This window comes from Varanus komodoensis, unplaced genomic scaffold (genome assembly GCF_004798865.1).
Source record: "Varanus komodoensis strain SLA01 unplaced genomic scaffold, ASM479886v1 scaffold27, whole genome shotgun sequence".
Classification (NCBI taxonomy): domain Eukaryota; kingdom Metazoa; phylum Chordata; class Lepidosauria; order Squamata; family Varanidae; genus Varanus; species Varanus komodoensis.
In genome coordinates, this window is record NW_025335701.1 from 11,854,613 (window position 1) to 11,866,948 (window position 12,336).

Here is a 12,336-nt window from a genome sequence, read left to right on the forward strand (position 1 = left end):
ACACCAGGTCAGACTGTGAAAACCAAGTTCAGGTTCTTCAGAGCAGGGGTGCGCAGACTTCAGGCTTTCTTGGGGACAGGGTTTACCAACCCTAACAAAAAGCCTCCCATTTCATGCAAAAGCCATTCATGCAAGGGAAAGAACCTATTTTGAGTCTGAATTTGCCTTGGAGTACTAGAAGTGGATGGAGCTCATCTATGAAGTCTTGGAATCAGACATTAGGAGAGCTAGAAAGGGCCAGAGGGCGATGGGTCAGTCCAGGACTCCAGGTTAAACCATTCCTCTCAGATGGCTGCCCAGCTGCATCTCACACGCCCCAGGGTGGGAGCGCCCCAGAGCCATTTGCTGTAGTCGCCCCAGGCACTCTGAATTTCAGCAATAAATTTAAGGTAAGAGGGAAGCTGCTTTGTAGTTGGGAGTCGGGAGTCCTCCAGTCTTCCCAGGCTGTCCAGACCAACATGGTGCCTGTCTGCCCCAGTTTCACAATACTATTATTTAACTGCAGCAGTGGATTTCTCACCTGGTGATCTGCTCTTGAATAGCTTCAGTGTTGGCTTCCGCAAATAAGTAAAGCATAGTGCAGCTAAAATAGTGAGTGTGACTATTTGGGTAGCGTAGCTGATTGGCAATTGCGTTCAAGAAGAGGTACCGACCTGCCAAAAGAAGCGGGGAGGGTGGTGAGTGGTGGCAGGGGCTTCTCAACAGGCACAGAGGAAGCTCCAGCCAAGTACAGCTAATCTGACCTTCCACTTCCGTAATCCCAAAGGCTAACTCAGCAGGAGGTCTGCCAGCCACAGGGCCCTCAGATGCACAAGCACAGGCTTCTGCCTCCCAGAACGGGGCAGTTCAGGCACAGGACAACGTGGCTGGCCTGCAAAGGAAGCTGCTCAGCACAGGAAGCCATGGGCACGTGCGCTGAGTGTGGACGAGCCCGGAGACCACACAGGCGCAGGCGAAAACCCCTGGCAGCGTGAAAGAAGCCATCCGGTTCTTGGGCTTCCCAGCGGAAGCAGAGTGGCAAATGGCACTGCCCCCTGCATCTTCCGAGGCACGCTTTTCATGGTCCGGGAAGCTCAAGGCGTTCTCTGCCCTTGCGCCACCCTCAAAGTGTGGTCTAAGCTGCTGTCGTTACCTTCTGTGTCCAAATCAACAGCGAGGTTCTGGAAGATGTCCATGTGAGCCGAGTGGGTGATGGTGCTCATGGAGGGCGTGCTGCCTTTGTTGTGAATGTGCGCAATAGCCTGGGTGCCCACATACAGCACCAGCGCATTGATCAGCTGGATGTTGTAGCGGTTGCCAGGCTCGTTGGAGACCTGTGGGGGGGAGGCAGAGCAAGAGGCGTCAGGGTGGGCAGAGGACACCGAAGAGGTCTGCTCACTCTTCCAGGATCGCCTTGCCAGAGCGAGCAGCTTTCCAGCTGTGCACTAAATTCGCAACATCTGCACGCCAGGAGTACCCCCCCCCCCGCCCCGTGGAGGTGATGCAGGCCCCGTGCCGGGATGCAAGCTGGGCTTTGGGTGCCCAATGGAAGCTCCTGTGCTTTGGGAGGTCCTTTCTGCACAGAACGTCCCACGCGCTCCCCAGCTGGATTTCAACGGCCTCCCCCAAATCCGGCTTGGGCTGCGTCACTTGCCTGCAAGTTGCTGCGCAACTCGGAGAGGAATGTGACTGGAGAGCGGGTTTTCAGATAGGAATCCAAATCCTTCTTGAACTGAGGCGGCATCACACCTGTGAAATTGGTGAGTATCCTTGGAGCAATATTGATCTCGCTCAGCATGTCCACCTGAGAAGAAGACAGGCAAGCGCCCCAGCACTGTTTGAAAGGTTCTGCTTCCAGTGTTATTGCGCAGCTGCACCATCTCCTCGTGGCAGGAAACAGACCTCTCCTTGTAACGCTCAACCGCTTGGAAATGTTTCCTCACCTGACATCTAAGGTTCCTCAGCTGCTCGCTCACTGACTAAACGCCAGTGGGGTGTCCTGGTTAAGGTCCTGCACTGCAGCTCAGGGTACCATACCTGACAACTGCTGAGCTCTCGGGACACCTCTGGGCCAGCCACTGATACCTGCCAGCCTTCCAAACCGGCTCGGTGGGATGGCAGGATACAGTGTCCAGAGCCCAGCCCGGTTCCATGCCCTGACCCGCCAACAGTGCACTGCAGGCACAGAAACAGGCCTTTAAGAACCCCTGCAAGGGTCAAGCTGGCTCTCAAAGGGCCTTCCTTCCATTCAGCTGTTACCACTGGAAACTTGTACGCGACACCAGAGCAGCGGCAGTCCAGGCATTTACTCCAAGGGCGTCTCTGTTGCCGTCCTTGGAAAAATGACGCATAAGCAGAGGGACACCCCAGTCCCTCAGGAAAGCCGGGTAACCGCTTGACCACTGCGCGGTGTCTGCCACGCAGTCTCTGACCAAGCGTTCACTGTGATGCTCCTGACCTGGAAGGTCGATGCCAGGTGGAGAATTCAAATTGGGCAGAGCAGTGTGAACAGGCCAGCCGCAGCTTCCTGTGAGATCTGACCCTGAGGAGGAAACGTTTCTGCAGGTAGCGGCCACCTCAAAGCCCTGGGCTGCTTTGGGGTTGGGGACAGGTCTGGCAACCTGCCAGGATATGCAGAACAGCCAGGCCCACCTGGAGGTCTGACTGAGCAGGACTGGGATCAGGCCCGTCCTCGCAGGGGTCAGAGCGATTGCAGCCCTGGAAACCAGCTAGAGCTCCAGGAGGGGCCCTAAAAGGCCATTTGTCTCACCCTCTGCGGGGGCTGCTGCTTCACAGTCCCAACTGGGCTTCTCTACTTGGCTTGAATCTGGCTTGCTCTCGACGCTGCCTTTGCCTCTGGGTTCCACCACGCCATCGCCTGGCCTTGGCTTCTGTCCCGCCTGGCCAGCATCTCGCCCATGCTTGGCCTGACTTCGCCCTGGCCTCTGTCCCTACTGTCTCTCGCCAAGACCTCCGGCCCTGGTTCTTCAGCTGCTTGCATCCTGAAGCCAGTGCCACTGCCAACACCACCGTCAACGGCACCACAGTGCACCCTGCCATGCTCTGCCACAGTGGCTGCTGCTCAACAAGCCACGGCGGGCCATGGCATGCATAAAACCAGGCCCCTGACAGCTTCCTGGGTGTTCCCAGGCAGGCTTGCTACACAACCATTGCATTACCTTAAGGTTGGGAGTGAAGGGATCTGGAAGCCTCATGTTTCGTGGGAAGGCACTCAAGATGAGATTCCGTAGCTGAATACAGTTTGGAGGGATCACATCACAGAATCCATAGTGGTAGTCACAGAGGAATTCTGGGAAATCATGTAGTAAGACCAACAGCACACGCAGAGTGCCCTAAGGGACGAGAGCAAGCAAGAGGGTGAGATGCCTCTGGAAAGCGCCCCTTCCACTGGCGAGCACGGCAGGGCACCAGAAGCCCCCAGGCTCCCAGTCTGGCCTTGTCCTACTCAGCCAAAGCTCGCACCAGAATCCTCCCCTGCTCAGTCCTTTCAACTAAATATGGATGGAACCCTTGCCATAACTTATGATGCACTCTTCTAAGAGCAAGTATGGTGAGCTCTGGCCACAGGAAGAGGCTGGTCCAAACCCCTTTCTGCTCCATGAAAATACGGGCCAAAATACCATACGCATCTGCTCCCGCACAGCTGAGGGCAGCACTTGCTTTCGCCAAATGCAACTAATGTTAAAGCCAGAACTTCCAAGGTCCCTCAGGCGCTGCAGGGCGTGAGAGCCAAACCTGCGAGGCAACCCTAAACTATGAGAGATTCTAGTTACACTGGGAAACTGGACCGAGTGTTGCCCTACATACAACCATCTCGCTGGCTACCACAGCAGAGGGGGGCCGGGCCGGGCCCAGGCTGCATTCGTTGGTGGTCAAGGAGTCCTCATTGGCCCAGGCATTTTTGTCTTTTAGCTATGTTTCCAAATCTATTACTGGATTTTAAATTTTAAATCTACGCTGCTGCTGATTTAGCACTGAAGTTTTAAACTTTAAAACTTGTGCCGTAGCTCAGAGGTCTGATCATTGCAAACCACCCAGTGCATTTTGGCTATTAGGCAACACAGAATTCTAACCAAGGACTGAATCCTAAAGGTGTTATGTGGAATCAAATCCACTGATTTTCAACTGAAACTGGTTCCATATTTGAGGAGCTGCCTTCCATGAGAAAGAGCTCTGGTTGGAGAATATCCCCTCACCCAATTTGGGGGGTGGGGGGACCTTCCTCCCCAAGCCCAGCTCATCCTGTTCAGCAGGGTCCCCCTCTCTGTGCAGTTTTCGGGGAGTGGAGAACCCACTTGTGCAAGTACAGTGGAGCTGGGAGAATTCTGGATCCAACTCATGGCCCTTCGGAGTGGGACTGGTGGATGCAGTATTATAAGGCACAGAAAGAAGCCAGCATCACACAATTGTTAGGGGAAACACTGTGAGGACCAGGATGGGGAGCTGCCTAAATATTTGTTCCCATTTTTTGTGCGGGAAACAGCTTTCAACTAATCCTCCTTTGCTCTAAGAGCAACTTCCCTCCAAAATGCTCCGCACAGACAACAGCATAATTTACCTTATACAGGATTTGCATAGGTTTGGCAAGTTCCACGTTCCGCAGAAAAGGGGCTAAATATTTAAACAGGTCGATCAACAGCTGAGCATACATAGGCCAACCCTATAAAGAGAAATAATATAATGAGAAAAGTTATGTGAGTTCTGCTCATTTCTGTGTTACAGGCTCAGGACAAGTTCCCACTGGACATCTGTGTGGTGGAATTAGCTACAGGGCTATGGCAGATGAATTTTTTAATCTCTCCCTGAAATTTGTACTCAGGGAGTAAAGGTAACTAGCCAGCCTTGCATAGCAAGGGGTGCTTCAGAGGTTGACCTCTGGGCTTGAGGGAAACCGAATAATGAGTTTACTGGAACGACTCCCCCAAGAACTGCAAGAACGCAGTGTGGGCGGCAGGCAGGCGGGCCTGCCGGCCGGCCAGCATCACAGGCAGGGAGCAGCACACAACCTTGCAGCCGAACATCTGCGACAACCAGCACAGATCTGATTTTATGTTATGCTTTAAAGAAATGTCCAATCAAGTTTTAAGCTGCCACTAAAGAGGGCATTTACATTCTCGAGGATGGAATCCTTCCTTCGCACGAGTTCTGGCTGCCCTTTCTCCTACACGCCAGGCTCTCCCTGCTGCCTTGCCTCTGGCCATGCAGAGGATCCAGAGCCGGACTTGTTCGCCGCCACCCACGGGCCAGCGCGCAGTCACGCATTTCCTGCAGCAGGAGCTGGCAGTGAATTAATGGGCAGAGCAGCTTGCTTCCTATGCGGAAAATGAACAGGCCTTGTTTGCTCAGAGTGGAGGCCGAGACCTGCACAAAAACCCGGGCCAGCATCGTGGAGCGCCCTGCCCAGAGCGTCCCGTGAGGAGGACTTGCCACCCCCTCACCTGGATCACCGCACTCGGCAACACCGTTGCTGCACCTCTCCTGGCATACCTTTGCGCCTCATACGTATCTTCCCCACTATTTTATACAGTAAAGCAGATTTCAAGTCACTGGCTCAAACCATCATGCAGATCAAGAGCCAAATGCAGGCTCAGCCACAATTATTTGAGTTTTGGCCAGGCAATCCATCAAACAATCTGGGAGACATTTGAAAAATGTCCTCCTTTCTTCCACCCCACTGAGAGCACGGGGCTCAGTGTTCCTTCAGATAATAAGCTGAGTAACCCCGCAGCTCCTTCACGGGAATATGGGACACTAAATGAGCAATGCACACCAAAAGCCATAAAGTCATTCTAGTTAAACAAAACCTGCAAACCAAGATGCATCCTTATGCCCTGTGGAAGCTTCTTAAGTTACAGAAGATAAACTGCAGCCACACCTTCTGCTGTGGGGTATGTGCCAGCATTCTTGCGATAAATATCCGATGGGAGATCAGCTCTAGCCAGGCATAAACAAAGCCAGGAGCTTTTGTAGGTCTCAGGATGTGAAATGTGTTACTGAAATGAAAACAGAGCACACATTTGTTCCTTACAGCATAGGGAAGAATCGGCATTCTCTTCTGCACCAAGAATATCTTGCCAGGCCATCAGCTTTCCAAGGGAAACAAGGGGAAATTCTCCCTAATACACTACACCTTCTGCTGTTATTTTACTATTTTTTATTGAAGAGCTGCAGACGAACAATCTGGGAAGCCTGAATATTGAAATATAACTGCTTTCCTGTTTGTTTGTGCATTACAAGGGGTGGCCTCCCCCCGCCAGTGTCTATACCACCCCTAGCTGTGCCCCCACCCCCGCACAAAAAACCCACCAGGCAGTCCTGGCAGAAATGTGTGGGAAATGTTGGGAAATGCTGGAAAAGATGCAGGACCCTGAAAAGGGTCAAGTACAGCCGAACTCGGAGGATCTCCCTGAGAAGGGGGTGTTCTCCTAGTCACAGTCTTTCTGCCTTGCATTCCCTTCACAGTTTGCCTTGTGGGAGCTGTCAAGGGAAAGCAAAGTAAAAAATAAAAGTAACAGCCAACGTCATCACTGGTGTCCGTTGCACCTGCATGTCTCAGGTGTGTCAACCCAGCATGCAAAAAATAAAGAGCACTGAGTTCCACAAGAGCCCTACTTCCAGCCCAGGGAACAGGGCCAAAGCCTGGGGCACCAGACAGAAGAGAGACAACGAACCCAAGCGACGTGCTGTCCCAGGCCCAGAACTGCCCTCTTAACCCTTCCAGGAGAAAAGACGGCGGGCCTGAGGGGCTCTAGGGCAAGGCTCCCACAGACATGTGCAGGTTGACCTCACGTGCAGGAATTCTAGCAGCAGACCGGTTCACTTAATGAACCCACATTTAAATTTATACATGAATAAACTAAAACATTATGCTCAAAAGATCTCAATGCATACAAAATTCAGCAATGCTTACCAGAAAGCTGTGAGCGTCTGAAAGTTTATGGTTTCCAGGACATGTTCAGGAGCATTTAATTCCAACAGCAACATGATGAAGATGCGGTGGTAGGGAAGCTGCTGAAATTCACTCTGCCGGACGTCGTGATCTTGGAGAAGGACTCCCACCACTATCCCAAGAACCTGTAGAGGACACACGACCGGATTACTGCCACGCCACTCCAAAAGCGTATTAGTGGCTATACATTTGAAAGAAAAAGATTGCTCTGTAATTGGCAAAGCTCGGGGGGGGGGGGCACTCTGTGGTCCTGGCTAAGGTTTACAGAGAATGCTCTGAAGGGTTGATACTGGTTGCAACCCACTTTTTCTCCTCTCGTTAGGATGCTCTTGCCACACCAAGCCTGTGAGGCAGCTCATGCTGAGCGTGAGGGGCTGGCCCAAAATCTCCCAGTGAGGAACCAGGACCTGCTTCTCCCAGGTCCCCAGCCCAACACTTCTGAACACCACAGCGGCTATTTCTATCACACTTGCCCCAACCCTCAAAGTGCTTCACAGGCAATCTCTCGGCAATCCGATAGAGGAGGACAGCACCCCCGTTCCAGGCGGGATAAGGCCAAGAGGCACAGTGGAGCTGCAACAAAGACCAGGAAGCGCCTGGCTGGGGCTGGGTGCATTGGGTCGGGCCCACTCCCATTCATCCCAGGAAGGTTTGCTGCAACTGGCTCTCCAAAAAAGGCACGCAGGCAGGCCATAAATGCCATGGACCAGGAGGAGGAGGAGGGGCAGCGGTGGAGCAAATGGCACCAGGCAAGCCTGACTTCAACCATCTCAGTAGGAGACTTGTACCTTGTTGAGCAGGTTGATCTTCGTGACAGTGTTGGTGGCCTCCCCAGAATGCTTCACCAGCAGCGCAATGAGGCGCACAAAAGCATCCAGGTTGTGGTAGCACTTGGCACGAATCATGGTGGGGTTTGCAGCAGGGTTGTGCTGCTGCTCGGCTTGTGCCCGATAGCTGATCTCGACACACATTTCAGTGCAAAGACGGAAGAATCTCGTGATCAAGTCATCAGTCTTCAGGATTCCTTGTTGATGCATCTATTATAGGGACAAGGGGAATCTCAGGGCCACGGAACCCTCCACTGTTCCAAGGGCAAGCTACCGACATTTTGCTTATGCAGAGTGGAAAGCAAATGCACTAAACCGCGGCGGTGCCCATTTTACGGACTGAAACGGATCTGTTGATGTTGCAGGGCAGGATCTCCTTTCCAGGAACTGGGTGATGAGGTTACTGGTACGGTGAGGACAGTTGCCTGCCGCACACGGAGCACCTATAAATCAGCATTCCTGGTGGTGCCCACAGCACAGGCCAGACCCCAGGGAGAAGAGCAAGCTGGGAAGCCCCCATGCTCTAGGGAGAGATGCCACCCCAGTGGCCTGGACTGCCCTCCAGGAGCCACGGGGGAGGGCCTCTTTGCTGTGCCTGCAGGAACGCAGACCACTCTGCCCCCGAGTTGCCTGCGCAGCACAAGGGAGCTCTGGCAGCACTCGTCTGGGAAGAGGAGCAGCTGCTGCTCTTCACTTAAGTGTTCGCTTCCCTTCTGCCAAGGAGATCAGCATTTGCCTTTTCATTTTGACTTACAGGAAAATTCTCCAGCCTGAGTGCAGAGTTTGCTGATGCATGCCACTTTCAAAAAAGAACAGCTTCTCCTCAGTGGAGGACCTGCAGCCTGCCTGGTTTGCACTTGCAAACAGCAGGAGGGCAACACATGCCTGCCTAAAGGTTTGGAAAAGCTACACTGCTTTTCACAGAAGTATGCAGTGTACAGTGAAAAACCCCAGGCCCAAAGTGCCGCCTGCTTGCCCCATTCCATGCCCTTATTCACACAGGGGAATTGATTTCTGCCTCTGCAGAGCATGTATGCAACAAAAGCACACCTCAGGTTAAAAACGAGGCGGTCATGCTTTGTCCCTGTACTTCAGAACAGAATGAACATTCCATTAGGACTGTTGCCACACTCTAACTTATTAAACATTTTACACATCTCATGAAGGACAAAACCATCATTCAGACCTGCCCCTCTCAACTGGTACCCCCTGGTGCATGCAATGAGTGCTGTGAGCTCCCGTTCAGCTGTTTCATTTATTATTATGCTTCTGTTTCCACTGCCTGCCCTCCTCTTTCAAGGAATTCAAGATGTCCTCAAGAGTTGTCCTGCTCTCCATTTTATTCTCACAGCGTATAAGTAGGCGAGGACCAGCAAATGGCCCCAAATCAAAAGGCAACCTTCCCGGCAGTGCGGGGACTAGAAGCCAGGTCTCTGGCAAGGCTGGGAATTCCAGCCCAACAGATCCAGAGGGCACCTCATTAGGGATGGAAAATTTAGATAACGGCACATAAGAGATCAGCTGAGAAATTATGACATTTGAAGAAACGACACAGGGGAACCAACACGGCAACGTGGCATTTAATCGATGGGCATCCTACCAAACTGGTGCTGAGCAAAAAACACCTCTCTGTCCAAGCTCTACCTGTCCAACAAATGCAGAGAACGCCTTGGTGCTGTCACGGCCGGCTGCAGCAGAGTGATAGAGATTCACCCACTCCCTCAAGAGGTACTCTGCCTTCTCCCGCAGACCAGGGGGATCATCGTACTCAGAGGCCTGAGATATTCCAGAGTGCATCATAAAGTTGGGCCCGCCATGAGCACGGTCAATCATGGCCTCGTAGTTGGACCGTACCACTTCCATCAGCTGCGGCAATCTGCGAAAAGTCCAGAAGGCGGGTTTCAGGTCCTCCGTGCACTGCATGCTCAGGCCTAAGCACTAGCGCTTTGTTTCCAACGGGGGAAGGAAGGTGCTTGTGCTCACGGCACGTGGACCAGCATCCCAGTTCTAGCAGGCCATACAAAGGAGGTAGAAAAGCTTAAGAGCTGGGAAATCTGCACCTGCTAAATAAGGTGGGGAAAGGAGAACTACACAACATAGAAAAATAGTCTGGGTCCCTCTGCTTTGCTTCAAGTAACAAAGGGAGACATCCACAAGACAGCAGCGTGAGCAAGGATGGGGTGGCTTGGTGGGACCAAGCCATGATGAGGGGCCCAGGGCTGCCGGGACTGGAGGCAATGAGAGATTTAGGTGGCAAGCCTCGCCAGTGGGAATTCTCTTAGAGTTGCCAATTAAGGTCAGGAATTTAGCATTTGGCTCGAGACTCTTTCTTAGTCGCATCTCAATCCTCTTTGCTTCCACAGGAAAGAAATGTCCAGGATGGTCTGGATTTAATTTCCGAAGTCTTGTCCTTATACAGTAAGCTAAATTAAAGATGAAGACTAAGGCAAAAGGGACTGAACCACCCAAGTAGTGACACCAGTGAGAGAAAGAGGCATGTCAGAGCCTCGGCTTTGTAGGACACAGCACTTTCAAGATGTGAACACTCCTGAAATAAGTCTCAGAATTACCCTTCTGGCGCATTCCCCCTGGAATGAGCATTGATCCTCATCAGAGTTTCGATAGTGTGAAACAGATCTGCTTCTGTTATGTGAGCGACACTTCTCTCGTCCACCAAGAGGATCTTCACCAGCTGCATCGCAAATGCCACTGCCATGTAGTTCAAGCCATTCTCCATGGACTGCCATTGAAAAGAGCACAAACTGGTGAACTGCCTTCAATTCAGAGGCAAGCATACAGACGTAATACAAAGCCAGTGCCAGTATCTCACCTGGGCCAGGTGGAGGTCATACTGCTGCATGTTCACAAGGTGGTTACGGATCAGTAGCTCCACCGCTTCAACGTTGTACTTATATTCATCTCGACACTCAATCAAGCACCTGGAAAAGTCACTTCCTTGAGTCAGTTTGGTTTCCCTCCCCATCCCAATTGCCTGAGCAGACGACTGCGATAATTCCATCTTCGGATATCTCACACAATCAGTGAAGTTCAAGCACACTCTTCAAGAGCCACAGGAGGTCAGCGGAAGCCCTCCCCAACCTGGCACCCTCCAGGTGTGCTGGACTCCCAGCCAGCGCAGCCGATGGCCGTGCTGTCCTGGAATGTGCTGTCCCGTGCGGGGGGGGGGGGCAGGTTGAGGAGGTTCTGCCTATGCTAAGAACCTGGTGCCCTCCAGCTGTGTCAGAGCCTGATTCCCACCCTGCCAGCAAGCAGTCAATGCAGAGCCAGGTGGCAGAGGGCTGCAATTGTGACTCAACAGGAAAGAGCGGCAGATCAAGTCCGGCTGGCCTTTCTGCAGGAGCCTGGAACTCAGAAACTCCAGGCACGGGAACACAAAGCCCTCCTGAGCAGGGGGTGGGTCCCAGCGTGCTCCAGTCCCTCTTGCTCGGTTTGCAAGCGCACAAGGCAACAGGAGGTGGCTGCGCACATGCCAGCCACGGGAAAGCAGCCAGAGCAACTCCAACTGCGCTGCCCAAGCCGAAGGGCCAAAGCGAAATTAACACTTGCACCAAATCCAGAAAGCAAAAATAAAACAGAATGCAAATAAAATGAACATTTTAACAATCCAATTTCTGAGTTTTCATGATGAGAGGAAAAAATCCACGGAGGGACTGGGGTTACAAGTGTGAGTGCCAATGGCGATACGCAGCGATACGGGACACCGCTCTTGTGCCTTTAAGACGGGATTTTGGTACAGGACATGTGCTAAGGGATCAAATGACCCAAACACCTGTGTCAGCAGAGCAAGCCTTTTGCAGTGCCAAGACCTCAGAGCCATGGCTGCTGCATCCCACAGAACTTTCATCTGGGAGTGGAGAATTACTTAACAATGATAAGCAACTTGCACAGCTATGTTTAAGCAAGATATATGTGGATTAAATAGGTAAACAGCTTCAAGTCAAACCCCTTTCTGGGCTGTGACACCCAAGAGTCACGCAACGCAACAACACACAGGGAAGTCACACTCTGAATTCAGTCCCCCCTCCTGGGCCCAGGTGCACCCGCTGGGTCCTGCTTCTGCTTTCACGGCACCAGCCGCCACCTCTTACTACTGCGACCTGTAGAGACCCCTCCCCTTGGCGTTAAGTGCCCCCACTCTCAACCCAGTCACATAGCAGCATTTATCTGACTTGCAAAACCTTATTTCCTGCGCTGCATTGACAGGGTTCAGGTCAGTTTAAAGAGGTAAAGCAACAAGATAACTCATAAAAGAATTATCCCAGGAGTCAGAGAGACCATCCTATTCTCCACAGGTCCAAGCAGATGAGGCACACAGCTAGCAGTTTCATGAACAGCTTTGCACGACCCTGAAATCAAGAGTGCAGAAAGGCTTGGGAGGGGGGTGGCAGTCCGGCAGGCTTGGTGGGCACCTGGCTGGGACAGGCACTACAGGCAGAGGCTGCCACAGTGCGCCGAGCGCCCTCCTTCCAATGAAAAGAAGGCTGGGAAGGGGTGGCAGAGAGTGGGGGGTGAACAGTTAAAGCCCACCGAGCCACCCCC

General features: G+C 52.5%; 1 protein-coding gene across 4 annotated transcripts in view; it reads right to left on the reverse strand.

Annotated features, from left to right (window-relative positions):
* The window catches only part of CNOT1 (CCR4-NOT transcription complex subunit 1), a 48,460-nt gene that overhangs the window by 1,827 nt on the left and 34,297 nt on the right, over positions 1-12,336 (reverse strand). For 2 of the 4 annotated variants that reach the window (XM_044434333.1, XM_044434334.1), the window contains 11 exons: positions 10,607-10,715; positions 10,347-10,516; positions 9,421-9,652; positions 7,738-7,986; positions 6,911-7,074; positions 5,876-5,993; positions 4,559-4,660; positions 3,159-3,332; positions 1,634-1,783; positions 1,133-1,313; positions 521-653 (listed from right to left, as the gene is read on the reverse strand). In XM_044434333.1, the coding sequence (XP_044290268.1) occupies positions 521-653; positions 1,133-1,313; positions 1,634-1,783; positions 3,159-3,332; positions 4,559-4,660; positions 5,876-5,993; positions 6,911-7,074; positions 7,738-7,986; positions 9,421-9,652; positions 10,347-10,516; positions 10,607-10,715 (1,782 nt within the window). Of the gene's footprint in view, positions 1-520; positions 654-1,132; positions 1,314-1,633; positions 1,784-3,158; positions 3,333-4,557; positions 4,661-5,804; positions 5,994-6,910; positions 7,075-7,737; positions 7,987-9,420; positions 9,653-10,346; positions 10,517-10,606; positions 10,716-12,336 lie in introns of those variants that run through there. The other 2 variants (XM_044434335.1, XM_044434336.1) reach the window with 2 other exon arrangements.